The 26850-nt window shown below is 40.7% G+C and overlaps 1 protein-coding gene across 2 annotated transcripts in view; it reads left to right on the top strand.

Moving 5' to 3' along the window:
* The window catches only part of LOC126457055 (long-chain-fatty-acid--CoA ligase 1), a 632391-nt gene that overhangs the window by 561118 nt on the left and 44423 nt on the right, over positions 1–26850 (top strand). For both annotated transcript variants that reach the window (XM_050093045.1, XM_050093046.1), the window contains 4 exons: positions 22656–22925; positions 23139–23338; positions 23632–23832; positions 24027–24244. In XM_050093045.1, coding sequence (XP_049949002.1) covers positions 22656–22925; positions 23139–23338; positions 23632–23832; positions 24027–24244 — 889 coding nt within the window. The remainder of the gene's footprint in view (positions 1–22655; positions 22926–23138; positions 23339–23631; positions 23833–24026; positions 24245–26850) is intronic.

Below are 26850 nucleotides of genomic sequence, written 5' to 3'. Positions count from 1 at the left end.
GAGAATAGAAGCTTTCGAAATGTGGTGCTACAGAAGAATGCTGAAGATTAGATGGGTAGATCACATAACTAATGAGGAAGTATTGAATAGGATTGGGGAGAATAGAAGTTTGTGGCACAACTTGACCAGAAGAAGGGACCGGTTGGTAGGACATGTTCTGAGGCATCAAGGGATCACCAATTTAGTATTGGAGGGCAGCGTGGAGGGTAAAAATCGTAGAGGGAGACCAAGAGATGAATACACTAAGCAGATTCAGAAGGATGTAGGTTGCAGTAGGTACTGGGGGATGAAGAAGCTTGCACAGGATAGAGTAGCATGGAGAGCTGCATCAAACCAGTCTCAGGACTGAAGACCACAACAACAACAACAACATGGAATTGAATCAATTGAGTTTCTTCAAAATTTAGTTATAGTCCATTAGAGGTAAACCACTTAAAGGTCTCCTGAAAAATTACATTTACAGTGATCTCAAGATTAGTGTTTGTTGAATCGTCTACCAGAATCATTGTGTCATCGGCAAATAAAGTAAATTTTGTGTTAGTCCTTACACACATTGGTAGGTCATTTATGAAAATAAGGAAAAGTAGAGGACCCAGAATAGAGCCCTGTGGGACTCCACAGTTTGTGCCCCAAGAAGAGGACACTGGTTCCCCATTAGTGTCGTTTACCATGACTTTCTGTTTCCGGTCCTTTAAATAGGAAGCAAGCCACATCCCTGCTTCTCTAGTTAACCCATAAAATTCTGCCTTTCTCAGAAAAATCTCATGGTTCACACAATCGAACGCCTTAGAAAGGCCACAAAAAATTCCAGTTGGAGACATTTTATTATTGTTTGATTCAAGAATTGCGTTGGTGAAAGAATATATTGCATCGTCTGTTGAGATTTTTTTCTGGAAACCGAATTGACTTTATTGAGAATATTGTATTTACTAATATGTTCAAGAATCCTTCTGCGTACAAGTTTCTCGAGAATCTTGGAGAAACAAGTTAAGAGTGAAATAGGATGATAATTGGTTACCCTTCTTGTGCAATGGTTTCACCACTGCATATTTAAGTCTATCGGGCACAATTCCAAGTCTCAGCGATTCATTAAAGATGTGGCACAGGACTTTACAAATGAAAATGTGTGTGTGTGTGTGTGTGTGTGTGTGTGTGTGTGTGTGTGTGTGTGTGTGTATCTTCTTAATTTCTACAACAGTGACAGGAGGCATGCTAATCTGGGGTGTTGCACTCAGTCCACTTCTTTGTAAAAGATTCAGAGCCTCATTTATAGAACCATTACACCCTATTTTACCCACTGCAGTCAAAAAATGCTTGTTGAAAATTTTTGCAACATTTTCACCTTTATCAATGATATTCCCATTATGTCTAACTTCAATATTTTCTGCATCGTTTGAGTAACTACCAGTTTCTCTTTTAATAATATCCCAGATGGTTTTTATTTTGTTGCCAGAATTATCTATTTTTGATTTGATGAACACACTTTTTGCCTTTATTAGAACTTCATTTAATATCTTGCAGTACCTTTTATAATGAGCTCTTCTTTCAGGATCATTTGTATTTCGGAGAGAAACATAAAGCAGTCTTTTAGTTCTACATGTTGTTTTTATTCCTTTTGTGAGCCACTGTTTGCTGGTATGGCTCTGGTACTTGTTCTTTGCAGTTCTGAGAGGGAAGACAGCTTCAAAGTGGCACATAAATTCATTTATAAATAGGTTAAATTTGTCATTGACTTTCAGTGCTCTATAAATTGGACACCAGTCAATGAGTTGAAGATAACTGTTGAAGATCATGAGATTTTCATTATTAATTACCCTAAATGACCTTTTACAGACTTTGTCCTTCTTGTGTGGGCATATATCATTGATAGTTAGCAATTGGCCATCATGGTCTGAAAGTCCATTTAGGACTTGTTTTACTGTTGCATTGGTGTTTCTGTTGTTGTTGTTGTTGTTGTTGTTGTGGTCTTCAGTCCTGAGACTGGTTTGATGCAGCTCTCCGTGCTACTCTATCCTGTGCAAGCATCTTCATCTCCCAGTACCTACTGCAACCTACATCCTTCTGAATCTGCTTAGTGTATTCATCTCTTGGTCTCCCTCTACGATTTTTACCCTCCACGCTGCCCTCCAATACTAAATTGGTGATCCCTTGATGCCCAGAACATGTCCTACCAACCGATCCCTTCTTCTAGTCAAGTTGTGCCACAAACTTCTCTTCTCCCCAATCCTATTCAATACTACCTCATGAGTTATGTGATCTACCCATCTAATCTTCAGCATTCTTCTGTAGCACCACATTTCAAAAGCTTCTATTCTCTTCTTGTCCAAACTATTTATCGTCCATGTTTCACTTCCATACATGGCTACACTCCATACAAATACTTTCAGAAATGACTTCCTGACACTTAAATCTATACTCGATGTTAACAAATTTCTCTTCTTCAGAAACGCTTTCCTTGCCATTGCCAGTCTACATTTTATATCCTCTCTACTTCGACCATCATCAGTTATTTTGCTCCCCAAATAGCAAAACTCCTTTACTACTTTAAGTGTCTCACTTCCTAATCTAATACCCTCAACATCACCCGACTTAATTCGACTACATTCCATTATCCTCGTTTTGCTTTTGTTCATGTTCATCTTATATCCTCCCTTGAAGACCCCATCCATTCCGTTCAACTGCTATTCCAAGTCCTTTGCTGTCTCTGACAGAATTACAATGTCATCAGCGAACCTCAAAGTTTTTATTTCTTCCCCATGGATTTTAATACCTACTCCAAATTTTTCTTTTGTTTTCTTTACCGCTTGCTCAATATACAGATTGAATAACATCGGGGAGAGGGTACAACCCTGTCTTACTCCCTTCCCAACCCCTGTTTCCCTTTCATTTTCCTCGACTCTTATAACTGCCATCTGGTTTCTGTACAAATTGTAAATAGCCTTTCGCTCCGTTTATTTTACCCCTGCCACCTTTAGAATTTGAAAGAGAGTATTCCAGTCAACATTGTCAAAAGCTTTCTCTAAGTCTACAAATGCTAGAAACGTAGGTTTGCCTTTCCTTAATCTTTCTTCTAAGATAAGTCGTAAGGTCAGTACTGCCTCACATGTTCCAACATTTCTACGGAATCCAAACTGATCTTCCCCGAGGTCGGCTCCTACTAGTTTTTCCATTCGTCTGTAAAGAATTCGTGTTAGTATTTTGCAGCTGTGGCTTATTAAACTGATTGTTCAGTAATTTTCACATCTGTCAACACCAGCTTTATTTGGGATTGGAATTATTATATTCTTCTTGAAGTCTGAGGGTATTTTGCCTGTTTCATACATCTTGCTCACCAGATGGTAGAGTTTTGTCAGGACTGCCTCTCCCAAGGCCGTCAGTAGTTCCAATGGAATGTTGTCTACTCCGGGGGCCTTGTTTCGACTCAGGTCTTTCAGTGCTCTGTCAAACTCTTCATGCAGTATCGTATCTCCCATTTCATCTTCACCTACATCCTCTTCCATTTCCATAACATTGTCCTCAAGTACATTGCCCTTGTATAGACCCTCTATATACTCCATCCACCTTTCTGCTTTCCCTTCTTTGCTTAGAACTGGGTTTCCATCTGAGCTCTTGATGTTCATACAAGTGGTTCTCTTATCTCCAAAGGTCTCTTTAATTTTCCTGTAGGCAGTATCTATCTTACCCCTGGTGAGATAAGCCTCTACATCCCTACATTTGTCCTCTAGCCATCCCTGCTTAGCCATTTTGCACTTCCTGTCGATCTCATTTTTGAGACGTTTGTATTCCTTTTTGCCTGCTTCATTTACTGCATTTTTATATTTTCTCCTTTCATCAATTAAATTCAATATTTCTTCTGTTACCCAAGGATTTCTACTAGCCCTCGTCTTTTTACCTACTTGATCCTCTGCTGCCTTCGCTACTCCATCCCTCAAAGCTACCCATTCTTCTTCTACTGTATTTCTTTCCCCCATTCCTGTCAGTTGTTCCATTATGCTCTCCCTGAAACTCTGTACAACCTCTGGTTCTTTCAGTTTATCCAGGTCCCATCTCCTTAAATTCCTACCTTTTTGCAGTTTCTTCCGTTTTAATCTACGGTTCATAACCAATAGATTGTGGTCAGAGTCCACATCTGCCCCTGGAAATGTCTTACAATTTAAAACCTGGTTCCTAAATCTCTGTCTTACCATTATATAATCTATCTGATACCTTTTAGTATCTCCAAGGTTCTTCCATGTATACAACCTTCTATCATGATTCTTAAACCACGTGTTAGCTATGATTAAGTTGTGCTCTGTGCAAAATTCTACCAGGCGGCTTCCTCTTTCGTTTCTTAGCCCCAATCCATATTCACCTACTACGTTTCCTTCTCTCCCTTTTCCTACACTCGAATTCCAGTCACCCATGACTATTAAATTTTCGTCTCCCTTCACTATCTGAATAATTTCTTTTATTTCATCATACATTTCTTCAATTTCTTCGTCATCTGCAGAGCTAGTTGGCATATAAACTTGTACTACTGTATTAGGTGTGGGCTTCTTATCTATCTTGGCCACAATAATGCGTTCACTATGCTGTTTGTAGTAGCTTACCTGCATTCCTATTTTCCTATTCATTATTAAACCTACTCCTGCATTACCTCTATTTGACTTTGTGTTTGTAACCCTGTAGTCACCTGACCAGATGTCTTGTTCCTCCTGCCACCAAACTTCACTAATTCCCACTATATCTAACTTTAACCTATCCATTTCCCTTTTTAAATTTTCTAACCTACCTGCCCGATTAAGGGATCTGACATTCCACGCTCCGATCCGTAGAAAGCCAGTTTTCTTTCTCCTGATAACGACATCCTCTTGAGTAGTCCCCGCCCGGAGATCCGAATGGGGGACTATTTTACCTCCGGAATATTTTACCCAAGAGGACGCCATCATCATATAATCATACAGTAAAGCTGCATGCCCACGGGAAAAATTACGGCCGTAGTTTCCTCTTGGTTTTAGCCATTCGCAGTACCAGTGCAGCGAGGCCGTTTTGGTGGTGTTTCTATTCTCATCAATTAAAGTATTATCTATAAGACTTGAACAGTAGTTTGTAACCCTTGTGGGGAAGTATACCATGGGAGTGAGGTTGTATGTGTTCAGTATATGTAGCAGGTCAGCTCTACTACTATCATGATCTAGAAAGTTAATGTTAAAGTCTCCTAAGACTACAGTATTTATATTTTTTGGATATATATGGGATAGAAGAGATTTGAGATGCTTAAAGAACATACATTGCTTCCCATTGTTAAACCACTGCATAAAAAAGGGAATACATCTGACGTCAACAACTACCGCCCAATCTCTCTTCTGACTGCCTTATCCAAAATTCTTGAAAAAGTAATGTATTGTAGAGTAGCTTGACAACTTTGTAAAAATAAAGTTTTAACAAAATGTCAGTTTGGTTTCCAGAAAGGTTTTTCAACGGAAAACGCTATATATACTTTCAGTAATGAAATATTAAATGCTCTGAGTAACGGGAAATCCCCCTTTGGGATTTTTTGTGATCTCTCAAAGGCTTTTGATTGTGTAAATCATGGAATACTTCTAGATAAGCTCAAGTACTGTGGTATGAATGGGACAGTGCTCAAATGGTTTAAATCATACCTAACTGGAAGAGTGCAGAAAGTTGAAATAAGCAGTTCACATAATATGCAAAAAACTGGTGATTTCTCAAACTGGGGAACAATCAAGAATGGGGTGCCACAAGGTTCGGTCTTGGGTCCTCTACTGTTCTTAATATATATTAATGACTTGCCATTCTATATTCACAAAGATGCAAAGCTGGTACTTTTTGCTAATGATACAAGTATAGCTATCACATCCAACAGACAAGAATTAACTGGTGAAATTGTAAATGATGTTTTTCAGAAAATCATTAAGTGGTTCTCTGCAAATGGGCTCTCATTAAACTTTGACAAAACACAGTATATACAGTTCCACACAGTAAATGGAATGACACCATTAATAAATATAGACTTCGATCAGAAATCGGTGTAGCTAAGGTAGAATAATCAAAATTTCTAGGAGTATGCATTGATGAGGGGTTGAACTGGAAAAAACACACTGAAGATCTGCTGAAACGTTTGAGTTCAGCTACTTATGCTATTAGGGTCATTGCAAATTTTGGCGATATACATCTCAGTAAATTAGCTTACCGTGCCTATTTTCATTCTCTGCTTTCGAATGGCATCATATTCTGGGGTAACTCATCATTGAGTAAAAGAGTGTTTATTGCACAAAAGCGTGTAATCAGAATAATTGCTGGAGCTCATCCAAGATCATCCTGCAGACATTTATTTAAAGAGCTAGAGATCTTCACTGTAGCCTCACAATATATATATTCACTTATGAAATTTGTTATTAACAGTCCGAATGAATTCAAAAGTAATAGCAGTGTACATGGCTACAACACTAGGAGAAAGAATGATCTTCACTACTCAAGGTTAAATTTAACTTTGGCTCAGAAGGGAGTAAATTATACTGCCATAAGTCTTTTGTCGCTTACCTAATAGCATCAAAAGTCTGACAGATAGCCATGTAGCATTTAAAAGGAAATTAAAAGAATTTCTTAAGGGCAACTCCTTCTACTCATTAGATGAATTTTTGGATGTAGTAAGTGGGTAATTTCCCCAACTCCCACAAAAAAAGGATCATATAATATTTTGTGTAATGTAATATCCTGTATAGACACCTTTTATTAACCTGACACATTCCACATCACTAAGAAGTGTCGTATTCTTGATCTATGGAACAAGTACTAATCTAATCTAATCTCTAATCTAATCTAACCATACATTCCAAAAATAATGTCGAAACAAAATAAATATTTTCAGTGTTTTGTTCTCATTGTTAACCCACATACATCATCACTTGCTGCAACATAACTGTCACGGGATGGAGACATTATCTGCCACCAGTAGCTTCAGTTGAACTACTTTGTAATCTGATAGGGGGCTTTAGAGCAATTTTAGGTTATATGTGAAGATGTGTTATGATTAAAGATATGCACTTCAGCCAAGAGATTCTTTTTCCCGAATGTACCTTCTCATATACATCTACATCAGTTTTCTGCAAACCATGGTAAAATCTGATAATGATCCAACTGAATACTCTGCAGATTTTTTTCAGTTAGAACTTCACTGCAACTGTTATCAGGCCTTCTTCCCATTCCTTTACATTTGGAACATGGAAAAATGATTTTTAAACACTGTGAGCTGTAATTAATCTAATTTAGTCCCATGGGAGCAATACATTTGGGGTTGTAGCATATTCTTAGATCCATCATTTACAGCTGATTTTGAAACGTTGTAAGTAGGCTTTCTCAGGTTAATTTTCATTAATTTTCTTAAGTGTCTCCGTGACACAATCTCATGGTCAAACCCATGATCATTTGCATTGCCACTCGTTGTTTGTATTTAATATCTCTTGTTGATCCGATGAGTGTAAGGAAACACCAGGGCTATATTGTAGGATGGGTGGCAATGAATGTTCTATGAATACTCTCTTTTGTAAAGTGATTGCATGTCCATAGTAGTCTACCAATGAATCACAGTCTGCCATCTGCTTTACCTGTGGCTAAGCCTAAGTGATTGTTTAATCATAGGACATAATATTTTTTTTTTAAAAAAAGGATACATTTCTGAACATTTGAAGCAAGTTGCCAATATTTGCCCCACTTTGAGAGCTTATTAAGATCTAACTGAACACTTTATTTGCACAACTTTTTCAGACAGTACTTCATTATAGATAACTGCACCATCTGCAAAAAGTCGGAGGTTAGTATTAGTATTATCTACCAGGTCATTAGCACAAAACATGAACAGCAAAGAACCCAACATGCTTCCCTGCAGCCCACCCAAAGTTACTTGTACAGCTGTTGTTGACTCTCTGTCTGTGGGCTAATGGGTTAAAGTTTTTTATTACTTTAAGATATATTGTTTGAACTTAGGGCATTCAGTTTGTGATTGTGCAATTTGAAATACCACTGGTGTTGTGCAAACTGCCAGAAAGTAATTGAGACACCTGTTGTCCTTAATCTCTGATCCACAATCCATCTCACTGAACTGAAATAACATGTTCTAACTCACTATTTATAATCTAAAGCAGCACAGAACAATGGCAATAAATGAAAGTCTACTGTTTTAACAAATCTGTGTGTTCAAGAAGAGTTCACATGCACAAATTAATATATTTGAAATGCAGTGAAGTTTTCCCAACATAATCAACACTTGGTACAGTTCAGAGATGGCCTCTACTCAAAGTTCCAAGTATAGTTAATTATCACACAAAATCTTAATTAAGAACAGTTGATTGCTTGCCTTAAATTTGCTGACTGAATTACACTGAGGGAATATGGAATAGTTGTAGGTAAACAACTAGAATTCTCTCAGATACAGATTTATTTACACTTAGCTTCTACACAGATACAAGTCTGGAGGCTAACTGCCGTTAGCGTCCAACATCCTGCCCAAAGCCCTCTCCTCCAAGATAGCACACTTACGCACAGAACAAATATTGATATTTATGGCGCTCTACGCCACATAGCCCCCCCCCCCCTCCCCGCACAGTATGGAGTACGTCCCTGTGAACGGGGGGGGGGGGGGGGGGGTGAGAAGTTAGGAAGGTAACGCACAGTTCTTCTGCGTCATGCGGAAGCGGTCGACTGGTAGGAGACTGGGGGGTGAAACCCGGTACATCAATGGTGAAGTCAGCAAGCGACGCCGGCGGCTGAAGACGACGTCCCGTCCTGGAGTGGAGGTGTAGCACTTCGTCAGCCGGCAGGCGGAGAATCACCTTGCCAGAAGGCCTAACAAAGGCACGCAAGTTGCCACATGCAGCACTTCTGCTCAATTTAAAGCGGCGCACCACACGAGATTCTGCACTTCCTCCCTCAATATTGTCACACGCAAGTACCACATACACCGTATTGACATCTACGACAAAGGATAATTTATGTATGTCATCAGGGTGCACATGTGTTGTGAATTCGTGGATGGCACCTGTACGAGCAATGGTAGGGAGGCAGGGAGGTGTGGGAAAGCCATGGCAGGGGGAAGCATCTGCTAAGAGGGGGGTGGCAGGTGCACTGGACTGCGCAGGAGACAACCTCGGGCGATCAGCTGACAAGACGAGGGAGCGTGACCGAAGGCAATGAGGAGCCAGCGTGGATTGAACAGCGTGACAAAGAGCTGTCACACGAAGATGGTAACACAATGGTAGAATCCAAGTGGTTGGCAGTTCGACTGCGAGGGCTGTGAGGAGTGAAGCCCCGAAAAGATTGGCCACTCGAATTAGATGAACGCAGAGAAGGAGCAGTGCTCGGCAGAGAAGCACACTGTGGAGAATCAATACCCGAATGCATGGTGTGGGAAGATGGATGGCCGCTCAAAGCAGGAGTGGGAGAAATAGGGGCAGAATCAGGGAGGTTCACCTGAGGCTCAATGAAAGCTGGTTTCACTCGGTTGAGTGAGACCGTGGTTACAGAGTCTTTTATGAGGAGATCCATGTTATTCTCAGAGAATCTGACGACCTTGTAAGGACCTGTGTAGGGCGACTGAAGCAGGGCTTTGACTGAGTCGTCTCTGAGCAACATGTACTCACAAGAGTCTAGCGTGCGCGGTACGTACACGTGCGGAGGTGTATGAGCAGCCGGAGGTGGCGGCTGAATTTTGCTTCAGTGCAAGCGCACCCGCTAGAGAAGTGAAGGGAGTTCAGAGGGCCGTGGAAGCGGGGTCAGAGTGACTAATTCTCCAGGCAAAACCAGAGGTTGGACATATACAAACTCGGCTACGGAACCCTTGAGGTCTTCCTTGAAAGTCGCATGAAGGCCAAGAAGCACGAAGGGCAGTGCCTCTGTCCATAGTGAGTCATGGCAACGCAGGGCAGAATTTAAGGTGCAATGCCATCGCTCGACAAGCCCATTGCTTTGGGGGTGGTATGCAGAAGTATGAATTTTGACAATACCACACATTTTACATATGTCAGAGAAAACTGAAGACTCGAATTGTCGCCCCTGGTCAGTGGTGAGGTAAACAGGTGAGACAAATCTAGAGATCCACGACTCTAAGAATGCTTGACTTACTGTCTCAGAGGTAATGTTCGGAATAGGCACAGCCTCAGCCCACCGAGTCATCCTGTCAATAGCTGTAAACAAGTAACGGAAACCCTCGGAGGGGGGCAAAGGGCCTACGAGGTCCACATGAACCTGGTGAAACCGGCCTGGCGGTTGGGCAAAACAGCCAAGGGGTGGAGAAGTGTGCCTGGAAACTTTGTTCTGTTGACACACCATGCATGCCCTTGCCCAAGACTGACAGTCATGGCGCATGTCTCTCCAGACAAACCGTTCAGCTACCCAGACGGGTGGAAGCTTTGACACCGGGGTGTGCTAATGTGTGTAGTTTGTCAAAGACCTGGCGTTGAAGGGGCTTACGAATGAATGGCCGCAACGTACCAGTCGATTCATCACACCACACTAAGTCAGATATGCCAGGGAAAGTAGAGCGTACCAGTTGGAGAGAGGAACTGTGGTCTGAAATTAACTGCATGGTATCGGGGTCTGCCGATTGCAACCGAGGTAGGTCCGTTAAGTCAATTAAGGTTGTGACAGCACCAACACGCGAGAGAGAATCAGTGACAACATTGTCCGCTCCTCGGATGAGCAAATGTCATTTGTAAATTCCAAGATGTAATCGATGTGACGAAAGCGTCATGGGGGCGGATCAGCCACAGGATTTTTTTATGGCAGGAACCAATGGCTTGTGATCAGTGAGCACATAGAAATCTCATCCCTCAACATCAGTTCTGAAGTGTCTTATGGCCTCGTAAACTGCAAGTAATTCTCTGTCGAATGCTGAGTATTTCTTCTGCGCGTTGTTTAGCTTTTTTGAGGAAAACTGCAGGGGGGTCGTAACATCGTTGTATGTCTGACTCAGTACTGCGCCGATAGCATTGTCACTAGCGTCACTAGTGATAAACATTGTGGCGTCCGCCCGTGGGTGAGCAATAGTGACAGCGGAGGCCAACAGCTGTTTGAGTTCATTAAATGTCTTGTCCATGTCTGGTGTCCATGGTACCTGGCGGGTGCCAGAAGTTTGTGGGCCAGCGGGAGCATCTGTGAGAGGAGCCTGCACTGCAGAAGCGGCCGGCAAATGTTTCCGGTAATAATTAACTGTTCCGATGAACCTGCATAATTCCCTATAGGTCTGAGGGCGTAGCATCTCAAGAACAGTCTTGACCTTGTCCTGTGGTGGTGTCAGACCGTCCGATGACACAACATAACTTAGGAATGTGACGGATGACTGGTGCAATTGAGTCTTTTTATTGTTCATTTCAATACCAGCGGCTGCTAAAATATCTGTCACAACTTGAACACGCTCCTCACTCTGTTCCAAAGTAGAAGCAAAAACCAATATGTCGTCCATGTATACGAAACAAAAGTCTAGATGGGATAAAGTTTGATTGATGAAACGCTGCCACGTTTGGGGGGCGTTTTTCAACCCAAATTGTATTGGACCAGCCCGAAGGGAGTGGTTATGGCAGTCTTTTCAATATCCTCCGGACCCATAGGAATCTGATCAAATGCGTGCTTACAGTCCAAAACAGAGAAGTACTTTCCACCTGCGAGCACATGATTGAAGTCTGCAATGTGTGGGACCGGATATTTATCAATGATGGTGTGGGCATTTAAACGCCTATAGTCTCAGACCATACGCCAAGTACCGTCTTTCTTTTGGTCAAACAGGATAGGACTAGCCCAGCAACCGGAAGAGGGTTCAATTATTCCCTTTTGTAACAGATCGTCCAATTGTTCTTTTGCAATTTTCATAAATTCCGGCTTGAGGCGGGCGTGGGCATTACGATATGGGCGGCCCATTGGTTAGACATAACCGATGAACTGTGCCATTAGTGACTACTGCAATACGTGGCGCAGCACGACAGTCAGATGTCCGTGAAGTGGAGCAGGCAGTGGCGGACGGGCCAAGCTGTGGCGCTGAGGACACGGAAGTACAGGTGTGCCACCCGCTCGTAGACTGCGTAAAGGCCACACACGTGTTAACATGGGCGAGGTTGGTACACTGGTTCTTAGCATCGGGCCGTGCCGATAAGAGCGCTGTAGGTACGAGTGGGCGTGGCCGAACAGCAGATGGCCGTAGTTCATTGCCACGAGCTTGGCAAGTTAATTGTCCATTCAGAACGCAAGGAGCATGAGCACTCGGGCATACCCTATCATTACAAAAGGGAGTGCTGACACAGTTTACAAAGTTCACAACATTGTTGTTAATGTGCGCGGGTACGGGAACACCAGATTGGCATGGACTGACCTTGTCTGTAGCCGACGAGTCGTCTGCTTGTAGTGCCGTGAGGCGTTGTTGTGTGAAGGCCAACTCATGGTGTATGTCGCGGAGATGCAGCAGCATTTCCGTACGTTCCATCCGCAACTTCGAAGACTTGGCGCACTCCACTAGCCACTTGTTTGTCCAAGATTGCAGCTCCAAGGATAGGTTTACACACTTCTTAGCACAGCACACATGTTTGGTGTTAGCCGAACTGTCACTCGGCGAAGCGAAAGGAATATGTTTGTTAAGGGGGAGGGGGTAAAACACAGTATTTTGCACAAAATCTAGTGACAACTGATAGTGCTTGAGGAAATGAATTCCGAGAATAGGTTCTTCAATTGTTGACACTAGAAACGTCCACTCCAGGTTGCACTCGGGCGAAAGTTTCACTGTATACAAAGTGGAACCCGAACACTGTAGGATAGACAAGTTCACTGCACGAAGTACTGTTTTGTGTGGTTGCACTTTATTGGTTGCTGGGCGAACCGGCAGCAAGGAGGCGTCTGCGCCGGTGTCTACCAGAAAACATACACCTGATCGTAAATTGCGAACATAGACTCGGTCACACTTACTGTTATTGTCCGAAACAGAGTGCAACGTGGGATGGTGCCCGTTGTTTACATCGCAGGAGGTGGCACCGTAGCCTACCTGCGGTTTGAGTTTGGGTAAGAACACGGTGACTGGCATTTGCGAGCTTGCTCCCCGAATCTCGCGTGGAAGAAACAGTAAGATTGGGCGGGCCTGTGCTCCTGTGGGTAGTTGCTAGGTGACGGAGTATGTGCCCCAGAGTCTTCCACAGAGGCTGATGCACTGTCGTCGCGGGGAGTTGAAGGTGCAGGCAGGGCGGCTAGTTTAACAAACTTGTTATTAGCAGTGCCAGACAAGGGCGTGGCGTCAGAAAGCATCTTAGTGCGGTCACATCCAGAATGCAGTGCACGGAGCTCACGTTGCCTGGCGGAGTACGCTCTGTCGGAGGCGCGTAAATGTTCATTTACTGGCCTATCTTCATACGCAGAGATTGCAGTCTGGACAGGCAAAGGCAGCTTTTCAGCCCAGATTTCTGCGAGCGTGTCATCAGGCATAACTTGCTCATCGACGAGAAGACGGGTGCACCGCCACAGCTGGGATGGAGACCTGTCGCCGAGACGCTCTTCGTAGATGAGCTGTCGCACATTTTTTCTCCTGGTTTTAGAGACGCGCTCCAGTATCGTCTGTTTCGACACAGCATACTTCCCTGCTGGGGGGGGGGGGGGGGGGTGCTTTGACCAGATCGTAAATTAAAGATGGTTCATGAGGCAGGCGAAGCACGCATCGTCGTCCAAAGCACATAGCACAGACATCGAATGTTTGCTCAACCAGGTTAAACCAGAACTCTGGGTGAGCAGGTTTGAAGTCTGGTAATTTCGGCAGATTCGGCACTGCAGTCACTGCGGAGGTGCGCCTATTACTTCGGACGGAAGTAGAGCATGCAGAAGATTGCGAGTCCGAATTATTGGCGTCCCGTAATGCGGGAATCGCGAAATTCACTTGACGCCGGGGGGGGGGGGGGGCGGCTGAGAAGCGACGGACGCTCGAACAGTGTGAGGATCGTAGTCAAAATGTGCATTCTCATTGACGTGGTAGCTCGGAGAGAAGCCACAAGTGCTTAAGTACGCCGGTGAATGTCCGTTATGCACACAGTATTCACTCGACCGTGAGTGGTGGGGCTGGTTGTAGATGTCGGAGTAATTACTGTCCAGCACAGAATTGTTGACTTGATTAGAAGCAACACAAGGATCCCACACATGTCCACTAGGATGCACACTCGGTGTGATATTTGCTGTTTGGCGAGCATTGAACACCTGTTGACTAGCCGGCGCGGAAGGATACACACGTGGCGGGAACTGATTCGAGTTTGAATTTACTACCGGATTTTCCAAAGTAGAAAAACCTCGCTCGACGCCACGAACTGTATTGAATTGTGTGTTTGACACAGGAGTAGGAATGTTCCAACCAACACTCTGTGGAGAACACGTGGGAAGGTCCAGGCTAACAAAGCCAGAGTCCACAACCGTTGGCGGTTGGAAGAAACTGGCAGCACTCGATGAATTCCACTGCTTGTTCTGGCTGAAGGATTCTGAAGATTCTTGCAGCATGTCCACTATGACGGCAGGAGTGCTGGAGAGATGTTGCTGGAATCCGGGCGTCGGTGAATGCCGAAAGGCCATTGTCTGGAGCTGAACAAAGGCCCTCGCGATCGCGGAGAAACCCGACGCGGTAGGCGCGTAAATAACCTTCGGGCGGTAACTCAGACGCGTATTACACAAAAACGGGGTCACCAGTGAGGTAATATGGAATAGTTGTAGGTAAACAACTAGAATTCTCTCAGATACAGATTTATTCACACTTAGCTTCTACACAGATACAAGTCTGGAGGCTAACTGCCGTTAGCATCCAACATCCTGCCCAAAGCCCTCTCCTCCAAGATAGCACACTTACGCACAGAACAAATATCGACATTTATGGTGCTCTATGCCACAACACCATGTATCACGTGGTTTTCTACAATAACACAGATAGCACACAAAAAATAACATTGAAACTAAAATGCAGGCCTTCCAGTAAATTATCAGTTCACAAAAGTTCACATCTGCAGAAAGAAGCCCAATAACTTATTCAACTGATAAACATGGAATAAGTCAGTTGTCTTCAATGCCATTCAAGGCTTAGCATATATTGTTGCGGAGAGAAGTACTGCACATCCTGAAGTGTTGCAAGATACATCATGAGCAACTGATGACAATCGAATAAATTCCCATATACTGCTGTGTTGGACCTTTTATTCTGTCACTTTTGTTTCACACCAGACAGAAAATAGAATAACTGTAATTAGAACACCTTAAGGGCCTGTGGCACCCTTTCTGACTGCAAGATCTTAGGTATTTTTGTTTGTTGAAGATTAACGACTTCACAAATGTTCTATGAGCAATACTGCATGCCATGTATGTTCCATAAAATCATTAGTTAAATAACTCTTAAAGAATTTTTCTAAGAGAACAGAGTAGGATGCGACCTCTGATCTGTCTCTGTTCTGCTGTTAAGTTGCAAACTATTCTGAAATGCAGTACAGCTCCATCTTTTCTCCCAGTGAACATAGTGCTGTAATTTTGTCATTGTAACATACTTGTAAAGGCTAGTTAATTTATTAAGATTTTACAGATTTTAGTACAAAAATCATTTTTTACTTAATAATTTGACAAATAAGAGGAACATTATAAAAATCTCTACAGTACGTTTTTACATAAAAAGGGATCTAAATCCAAAGTTGCAGTGTTATAGTAGTTTGCACTTTTGCAACTTCATAAAAAGTGGATTGTTGTGGAAACTAATCAGCAGGCTATGATGCAACTCAAAATGTGTAACATGGGTATGGTTCTACATCACATGGCACAGTATTGTGATAACATTTAAATATTTAATTGTACTTTATATCATTCTGCAATGCTCTTCTGAATGCTAAAGCACATGTTAATTGTGGCCGACTTGTCCTTGGCTGGTTGAGGAAAGTACCAATTTCATTTGCTCACTGCTGTTGCTCTGTAGCCACAGTGCTTGCTTTTGTCTACATCCAAGAAAACGTGCTGCTTCCTCCCTATCAAGAAGCAATAAGTCTAGTGACAAATCCCACTTAATAGCCCATACAATTGTACTTACCATAATTAGCATAGGTGTCATAATGAGTCAAACGCAGAAATCAAGAAATACTGCATCTATCTGATTGCCTCAGTAAAACATGTGAGAAAAGTGAGAGTTGGGTTTCACACGACAGGTGTTTTTGGAAGCAATGCTGGTTGGCATAGAGGAGGTCATTCTGTTCAATATACGTCGTTATGTTTGAGCTCAGGATATGTTCCAAGATTCAACAATAAATCAATGTCAAGGATATTGGATGATAATATTGTGGGTCACTTCTGCTACCCTTCTTATAGATCTGTGATCTTCGCTTCCTTCCAACTATTGGGCACAGATTTTGTTAGAGGGATCTTTGATCGATTATGGCCAAAACTCAGCTGAAAACTCAGTACAGATTCTAATAGGGATGCCATCGGGCCCTGGAGCTTTCAATTTTAGTGAATTCAACTATTTTGCAATACCCAGTGGCACTAATATCTATTTCACTCATGTTTGCAGTGCTGAAAGAATTAAATTGGGGCAGTGCCACTAGATTTGCTTTAAGCAACATTTGAAAACTGTGTTCAGCATTTTTTATTTTGCTTTTCTGCTTCCAATTTGTCATATCATTCATATGATGCTGTGTTTTTCCATATTTAAAATGCACAATTTTTACATTTATAAACATTTAAAACAAGTTGTCAAACTTTGCACCCATTTGAAATCTTATCAAGGTCTGGCAGAAAAATCTTTGTAGCTTTCTTAAGGCAGTACTTCATTACAGAATCATCTTTACTGGATCAACAGAACACTAGGAATGGAATGGAATGAATGAATGAATGAATGAATAGTGTTTCACAAACATTGACTGAGTGTAGAACTAGTTTTGGTATCAAGTGGTGCCAAATGAAAAGATATCAAATATCTGTCTTTTAGAACCAGGAGTTCCTTCTGTGGATAAAGATACCAAAGTTATTGAGGAAGAGAGAAGGATCCAGGGAAAGGAGGGTATATGGGACTGTTTGAATCGTATGAGATTTGCAAACCTATAGTCTTCAATCCAATAAAATTCTTTGTGGTTTGTGACCATATCATATGTGAAAAAACTTCTGAAATTTTGACTGCTGTTGCAGGGTAACTGATGAAGGCTGCTTGCAGTAGCAGTTACAATGCCTGTAGTTTTATCATATATGATATGGTCACCCAAGAGAGAGAATTTTGTTAAAACTGTTGCTGAACCTATTCTCTTAAACATCCTTCAGTTTTACCAATCTGTTAATCCCTAATACTTTCCTCACTTTTTCCACAAAAAACATATGCTCCTCTCAGAACATTAACCATGTAGAATATCTGAGGCATGATTAAAAATATGATGAATAATTTTATTAGAAACAAAGTAATAAGCTTACATGGAACTTGATTTAATATCCCTCAGAGTAGTGTCCTGCCTTGCAGTTCACGTATTCCAACATTGAGTCCCTCACTAGAAGCATTTCTGCAAGTTTTCTTTTGAAGAGTATTCAGCTGCTATGTCGTTGCCCTCTCAGAGTCAGGAATGACGCTAAAACAATTTCTTTTGGCCACACTTTTAATTTTTAGGAAGAGATAGAAGTCACATAGTGCTGACTTTGATGAGTAAGGTGAATGTGGACAGACAGGAACATTTTCATGACCAGAAACTCACAAATCAAAAGCGAGGTGTGGCACAGTGCATTGTCATGATGAAGGAAGCCACTGGCCCATTTTTGCTGGTCTCTTTCTCCAAACATTGCAGTACACCAAGGTAAAACATGGCATTTACAGTTGTTCCCTTGGAATGTGCTCTGGTCACACTACGTCCACAACTTAAGAGCATGACTTTAATATTCAATTTTAACTGACATGCATTTTTAGGGCAAGGAGATTCACTGGTTTTCCATTGGGAACTCTGAATTTTCATCTCAGGGCTGTACCCCTAGGCCCAAGTGTCATGTCTAGTTATAATTTTTGACATGACCTGAGTGAAGACAATCTTTCAACTATGTGCAAACTAGTTCATCACTCAACAGTCTGGGATTTTGTGCTCACTCATCTCATTTGTAAATTATCCATTAAAAGGCTTTGTACAGACCTGTACAAGATGCTAAGTTCTTAGTAAAGCTTTCAAATAGTTATTTGCCTGTTTGGCACCTTTTCACATGTTTCTTCTGTTTTTGGTGTTAATGAATATCCCAAACATTGCTCACATTCTGCCATCTCATTTCCACTTTTAAACTGCTCATATCACTTTTAAACAGTTTTAGGGGTTACAGAATTATTATTACATACTTATTTCAATACTTTGTGTTTCTAGGCACTTTCTTGCAACTTGGATCAATACTTAATGTTCTAAATCCATGATGTGTGATAGACTTGGTAAACCACCTCACTCTAGCATCTCTGGACACTGACTGACAAGTCAGAATGTGTTCCTACTTGATGATGCTGTCCATCTAAACAGATCAGGCTATCAGACTAATTGCATGACATAGTTGTAGCATCAGCAGTTACTGCTACAAAAATTCATTCACTGTATTTTTTGATCCCACCTCATATTTTCATTGTTTCTTTTTATTTTACTCTTTTGCATCCCAGTTTCTGCCATCTTCCTCTTCCTTAAGCAAACTTAGTTAGGTAAAGGTATTTAATTTCATCCTAATACTATTTTTGTCTGTCAAATGTAATCAGGTAAATAACAGTTAATTTCTTAGTGGTGTAGTACTGTCAGAAAAGCCCCATCCCCAGACAAAAGCAAGCTGCTCTTCTCAAATTCTTTGTTTGGAGTGTTAATTCACACAAAAACAGGACTCTCACCATAGAAGCTTCCAAAACACATCCTATTAAATAATTCAAAGTTACTACTGAGCTATTTGCCATGTACTCACACAGAACTTATACTACCCAGATCACAAAGTTTTCTTACAAATTTTTTCAATCTTGATAGTATCTTTGCTCACTAAATGAATGATACATTTAATAATTTTTTTCCTATAGTGGACTCGTTAGAATATTGCACATTAGAACTAACTTTTTAACACATGGCTGACATGTCTTAAATTCTCTCTTTAGGTATTTCCATCCTTGAGTCATCTCCTTCACATTTTGTGGCAATGCTCGTATGCACTTCCCTCTTTTTCTTTCCCATTGCGCTGTTTTCCTCAACTTCAGGTCCAACTGCTCAGTAACATTACTTCTCTCATTTTGGATCATTAGATTTTGCAGCCCAAAAGCATTACATTCTTTCTCTCACCGCCGGACGTTTCTCAATGCCAACCACCTCCTTAGTCGGATTGTAGAATTTTAGTCATAATTTCCTTACTGACTTCTTCATCCACATATAATTCTTCTCTTATTCACAGTCTTATTGTTTGTCTGTTATTTTTGGAACAATTGTTTTCTGAAGCATCTTTCACTCTCACTTTTTGGGTTCTCTTACTCCAACCAATAGATACTTGTTTTTTGATCAGTGCTACAGTGCCTGAATTCAGCTTTCCTTGAGATTGTCTTTGTCTTGTATGGGACATGTGCCCTATGAAAAGTGCCAGTACTATTCTCTCTCCTGCTGACATGGACTTGTTTTCACCATTTTTCTTCTGCATGTTTTCACCAAGGTAACTGAAATTATGTACTTTTCTATTTTATCAGATTCTGATGGGTGATGAGGTGCTCTTCAGGTATTGCTTGTGTACTTTTTCTTGAAAGAAATTGGAGATCAGATTTTTGTTCTTCATCAATCAGCTAAGTTACCTGTTGCAGAACTGTCTGTATGTTTCTGCAAGATCGACAAGTCATTTCTGAATGCAAGAGAGTTAACTTAAAACACCATTCTTCAAAAATCCAATATAAATTTTGTTCATTAAATATTTTCTGGCTAGTTCCTTTTCCCATTCTCAGATGATCTTCTTTAACACATAACTGAACAGAACTTGGGTCCATCCATCACCCTGTTGAACATCAGTTTTAATTAGAAACATGTTGGAATTTTCTCCCATGAATTTTATTTTTGAATGTATCAAAGTTTGCTTGATAATTTCCAAATTCTAAAATATGTCAAACAATACTTCCTAGTCAGCTGAAACATAGGCTTTCTTAAGGTCTACCAAGACCACTACCAGGTCCTTAGAGATTTAATTTTTCAAAACTATTCTCAGACTCCACATCCATATTTTTACACATCAGGTGTGACTAATTTAGATTTTTAGATTTTCAATTTTGATTCAATAAATTTAATGTGAATATCATATTCTACAATATGAGAGAGAGAGAGAGAGAGAGAGAGAGAGAGAGAGAGGTAGGGAGGGGAGCACTGACTCGTACCATTGAAACCTTCAGAACTGGAGTCCAGTGCCCCACCTACTAGACCACCATGGCCACATACTGCAATAAGGTCCAACTCAGTATCACCAAAATCTTCTTATGAAGAGTACAAATTTTCTTTTTCATGTGATATCTCTTGAAATAAGTAGACATAAGTTACAGATAAGATCAAAGGCATCACACACGTCAATAAGTCTTTTGCCATTTTTATTTATTCTGTTGTGGGCAGGATAGTTGGAAACAATATTTTGAAACAGTTGTTCTTTTGCAACTTGTATGTTCAAAAGGTTCATTAGAATTTTGACATTATCAGTTGGGGTGACTTCATTTAAATCTCACTACAATTTCTGAGTAACAAACGATATATATTTGCCAAAAATAGCAGAGAAGTGCTGCACAAAAAAATAGTACCTGGCCCTGTGCAGGATTAAACAAACAGAGAAACAAAGTAGAAACGTTGTAACTAGTTTCCTCATCTTCTAGTCTTAGATGCAATGAAAATACACTATGTGATCAAAAGTATCTGGACACCCCCAAAAAACATACATTTTTCATATTAGATGCATTGTGCTGCCATCTACTGCCAGGTACTCCATACCAGTGACTCAGAGGCCATTAGACATCATGAGAGAGAATAATGGGGTGCTCTGCGGAACTCACAGACTTCAAAGGTGGTCAGGTGATTGGGTGTCACTTGTGTCATACATTTGCACGCAAGATTTCCACATTCCTAAACATCCCTACGTCCACTGTTTTCGATGTGATAGTGAAGTGTAAACATGAAGGGACACGTACAGCATAAAAGCGTACAGACTGACCTCGTCTGTTGACTGACAGAGACCGCTGACAGTTGAAGATGGTCATAATGTGTAATAGGCAGACATCTATCCAGACCATCACACAGGAATTCCAAACTGCATCAGGATCCACTGCAAGTACTATGACAGTTAGGCGGGAGGTGAGAAAGCTTGGATTTCATGATCAAGTGGCTGCTCATAAGCCACACATCACACTGGTAAATGCCAAGTGTGTAAGGAGCGTAAACATTGGACAATTGAACAGTGGAAAAATGTTGGGTGGAGTGACAAATCATGAAACACAATGTGGCGATCTGATGGCAGGGTGTGGGTATGGCGAATGCCCAGTGAACATCATCTACCAGCGTGTGTAGTGCCAACAGTAAAAATCGGAGGCAGTGGTGTTATGGTGTGGTTGTGTTTTTCATGGAGGGCCTTGCACCCCTTGTTGTTTTGCATGGCACTATCACAACACAGGCCTACATTCATGTTTTAAGCACCTTCTTGCTTCCCACTGTTGAAGAGCAATTCATGGATGGCGATTGCATCTTTCAACACGATCAAGCACCTGTTCATAATGCACAGCCTGTGGCGGAGTGGTTACATGACAATAACATCCCTGTAATGGACTGGCCGGCACAGAGTCCTGACCTGAATCCTTCCTGCCAAGCCTCTTCAACCAACATCGATACCTCTCCTCAGAGCAGCACTCCATAAAGAATGGGCTGCCATTCTGCAAGAAACCTTCCAGCACCTGATTGAACATATGCCTGTGAGAGTGGGAGCTGTCTTCAAGGCTAAGGGTGGGCCAGCACCATGTTGAATTCCAGCATTATGGATGTAGGGTGCCGCAAACTTGTAAACCATTTTCAGCCAGGTGTCCAGATACTTTTGATCACTTGGTGTACATATAGGTTGCATACCATGTTTCTCTTAACAGTTGCTGTTTTCATTCATATATCACATTCTGTAAATCTCATAATGAAGGATCCTTCCAGGATGCAGAACAAGTAAATTTTTACATAAAATTGTTGCAGCAGCCACTGCAGGATATGCCTGTAGAGTATACTAACAAAACAACTATGACTAATTCAATGGTTGTCTGGGGATGCGGTAAGACTCTGAAATTGCCATTTTTATGTAAACGAGTCACTCCTTTCACAGATGACATGCTAGAGCACGAAATTTTGTAGGTGGCACAAGAAACTTATTATATACTTATTATTATAAGCCAGTCTGCTCTAATTGATGGTCATAGGAATTATTTCTAGATTAATTTACATATATGGAAGACAACATCTACTTTGAGAACAGCCACTGCTGCTTAATGTAAGTTACCTATCTGCTGTTTTATTTACTATGTCAAAAAAGAAAAAGAACACATTTACTGAACACTATTAGCTGTCTATATATTTTGTTGTATAGTAGAATGATCTAAAAGTATTGCTGTTCATTTTCTGACCAAGTTGTCCTTTAATAAGACACCTAATAATTTTCAGATAATGGACCATGCCTTGGATGGCGTGAGGGACCCAACAGACCATATCAGTGGCTTAATTACAATGAAGCTCTCCTTAGAGCTAAAAATTTGGGTTCAGGGTTGGTGGCCTTGGGACTGACACCTTCACCAACAACATTTGTTGGTATCTACAGTCAGAACTGCCCTGAATGGATCATAACAGAGCAGGGTGCATATTGCTATTCAATGGTGATAGTACCTCTTTATGATACTTTGGGACCTGATGCTTGTGCTTATATAATCAAACAAGGTATGTCTTTATTGTTGATTTCTTAATAGAAAGAAAAGTCTGCAACAAAAATAAGATGTGGTATTTACTTATTTGCACTCCACTACAAACCACTTAAAGTACATCTATAATGTATAAATATTTTGAATTTATTATTGTTTCAATTTCATGCTAAATAATTAAACGTACAATAAAACAAAAAAATCTAAGTTAAAAAATATTTTTTCCTTATAGCGGAAATAAATTTAGTTATATGTGAGGATGACGCAAAATGTAATATGCTGTTGGATCGATCACCACGTTGTTTAAGGAAATTAATAGTAATCAAAGAGGTTCGGCCAGCTACAAATCAGAGGGCAAAAAACAGGGGTGTAGAAATAATTCGCTTTGAAGAGGTTGAGAAACTTGGAGCCCAGAAAGATAACAGAGAGCAGGTGAGTGAACCTTTACATAAAATGTGTAAAACTATAAACAGAATTTGTTTTTTGTATATTTCTGAAGGACAGTTAGTTCATTGTATTAAGCACATTCTAATATTGTATCATACATGCAAAAGTACATTTGAAGCAGCAGGTGCTGCTCTAACAAAGAAAAATAAATTTACCAGCATCAGGAACTCCCATTAGTAGTTCATTATTTGTATGAAAAATATTTATTGTGTTAACATATCAGTGCATAGTTCAGAATACAAACTCAGTTAAATTAATTTGTTTTTTATATTGTTCAGCCACCAAAGCCAACTGACCTCTGCACAGTATGCTACACATCTGGGACAACAGGTAGTCCCAAGGGTGTAATGCTGACTCATTCAAATGTTGTAGCTGCAGTGTGTGCTGTAATCCTGCAGTTAGGAGATCACCGGCCAAATTGCAATGACGTCATGATATCTTTCTTACCTTTGGCACATATGCTAGAACGATGCTGTGAGGTGAATATAATTTACTGTTTCATATTCATTGTTACCTTATTACCTACTTCTGCCATTTCTACAGTTACTGTAGAGAGCGTTGTTGATGTTGATATTGATATTCATATTGTTACTGTTTGGGACAAAGAAGTCTTTGTTCTGTTGAGAATTATAAGATATGAGTGGTGAAAAGTCTTGAAATTTTCTTATTACAGAATGGCATGTATCTGGTTGGTGGTGCTGTTGGTTTTTACACTGGAGATATTCGAAGACTGTCAGATGACTGCAAAGCACTTCATCCAACAGTAATGCCTGCAGTTCCACGCTTACTAAATCGCATCTATGACAAAGTGATGGCTGAAATAAGTGGTTCATTAATTAAGAAATTGTTATTCAACATGGCACTAAGAACAAAGGAAAGTGAAATTAAAAGGTAATGGTGTTACATATTTACACAGTCTATTAGCTGATATTATTTATACACAAAAGCGCGTGCCTAAGATTATCGTATGAAAAGGAAACTTCTCCAGAAAGAGGGTTAACTGCATCAAAAGAGAAATTCATTTTCAGGTTATCCAAAGGGAAGTTCTTTCTCCCTTTCCCTCTTTCCCCTCCTGTGGCTCATTTTGCAGCCAAACATTTCACAGCTACAATGTAGGATTTCTTTATTGTCAATCTTCCATTAAGCAGTGTTTGTTCTGTTGCGATGAGTCAAGAAGCAAAAATTGTGGCATCTTTTTCTAATTGGGTACAGAGATATACCTTAACTATCTTATCCTGCATTAAATGTTTTAGTAATACAGTGAAAACAACATATTTCAGTGATGATAAAATATAGTCTATGCCCATACTGAGAACTGTAAAATTTCTCTTTTCTTTGTGCCAGTTTGGAAACCATTCCACTTTGTGAGTCCTATGGCAAGCATCATCATTTCTGAATGTCTCCTAGTACCTGCTAACATACATAAAACTATACATTGTCAAGCAAACCCAGTGACTATAAAGATTCATTAAAGTTCTTGAGTTCTTATTTTATGAACTCCATCTGTCCTATATTTAAATAATTTTATATGGTGTATTCTATTATACTCTACTACCAAAAACCCTTTTAACTTGATATTCTTTTGTAACACATTCATCTACAGCATATTACACATGGAAGATGAATAGTCTAAGAACAGAAGCTCTTTTTTGATAGTAGCTTTCTTACTATGTTACTAAGCCTACAATAGCTACTCCTGCCTATTGACTTATCCTACATCACTGAATGTTCTCTTTCACGATGAGATTTACAGAACTGGTGACAAAAATCACTTTCTTATCATTGGGCACTAATGAGATTAGGAAATAGATTATTGCATAAAATAATCATCTTCATTTCACATACACAACTGCAGACCTAATGTCCCTTCTTATTTATTGAATGTTCATGGAATCTGAGAACACGTTCTGAGTTCAGGAAGGATGAGGTATCTCAAATGAAATGAGTTTCTTCACACCAGTCAGCATGGATTCTGAAAGATCACTCATGTGAAACCCAACTCATGCACTCTTCATCTTTATTCCCCATAGACCATATATGAAATGGAATAGTCTTCATCTCATATACATAACATCAATATACATAATGGCACACAATTACAAACATAGAGCCATACATTTTAAGTTTTAATGTATGTTCACAATGTGTGCATCAAAAAATTATGTTATATTATAGTATGGATATTAACCAACTAGTTACACAATTTTATTTGTAATTATTTGCATGACATGGACTGTGCTGAGAATTTTAGTTTGCTAAAGACTTTTAGGACTCTGACTTTGGGCAAGTGAGCTGCTTTTACCAGTCTCTGTCTTGGAATATCTCTTGGAACATCCTTTGCAATTTTTCCCATAGTGTTGTCCTGATGTACAGGTCAACAGTGATCTAGTCCTATACTTTTCACTTATGACTTTCTTTTATTGTATCTTTAGTATGTTACTAATATGTGCAGAGTGCGCCCATTCCAGCAGTCCATAAGAAATATGAGACTGTAACAGCCAAAAATACAAGGGCTGGAATTTAATAGTGGCAACTATTTATTTACACCTCGTACAAAATAGATACATGTCTCAAAGTTTTACTGACCTTCAGAGTAGTCACCAGCAGTGTGTATAACCTGTTGCCAGTGATGTGGAAGTTGTAGGATACTCCTAGCAATGCCAGTTGTGTTGACAGTTCGAGTGGTGGGGTCTATTGCCTGACGAATCTGTAGCAGCTCTGAAGCGAATGCTGTGAAGTGTTTCCTTCAGTTTAGAAATCGAGTTGAACTTATGAGGGCTTAAGTGAGGGGAGTGCAGTAGGTGGTATAGCGCTTAGCAGCCCCATCAGTCAAACAAATCTGCAACGGCTTGGACTGTACGTGCTTGAGCATTGTTCTGCAAAATGATGGTCAGGTCCTGCAGAAAGTGTCATCACTTCTGTCTCTAAGCTGGTCGTAGGTTGTGTTCCAAAAATGAACAGCAGAGAGACAGAGATGATGACACTTTCTGCAGGACCTGATCATCATTTCGCAGGACAATGCTCGAGCACTACAGTGCAAGCTGTTACTGATTTGTTTGGCTGATGGGGCTGCTAAGTGCTATACCACCCACTGCACTCCCCTGACTTAAGCCCTCGTGAGTTCAACTAGATTTCTAAACCGAAGGAAACACTTTGCGGCATTCGCTTCAGAACTATGCAGATTCCTCAGGCAATAGACCGTGCCGCTCAAACTGTCAATGCAACTGGCACTGCTAAGAGTAACCTACGACTTCCGAATCGCTGGCAACGGGTTATACACAACGCTGGTGACTACTTTGAAGGTCAGTAAAACTTTGAAACACACACCTATTTTGTACGAGCTGTAAATAAATAGTTGCCACTATTAAAGTGACAACCCTCATACATCTACCTTAAATATTCTGAAGTACCTAGATATCTCACTTTCCATATTATGTATGTTACCTTTGATATTCTTTTGAGTATATGACCAATGTGTTTTCCCCGGGGTGACTTGG

Source organism: Schistocerca serialis, chromosome 2 (assembly GCF_023864345.2).
Source record: "Schistocerca serialis cubense isolate TAMUIC-IGC-003099 chromosome 2, iqSchSeri2.2, whole genome shotgun sequence".
In the NCBI taxonomy this organism is placed as follows: Eukaryota; Metazoa; Arthropoda; class Insecta; order Orthoptera; family Acrididae; genus Schistocerca; species Schistocerca serialis.
The sequence above is the reverse complement of the archived record's forward strand: the minus strand, read 5'-3'. Positions and strand labels throughout refer to the sequence as shown.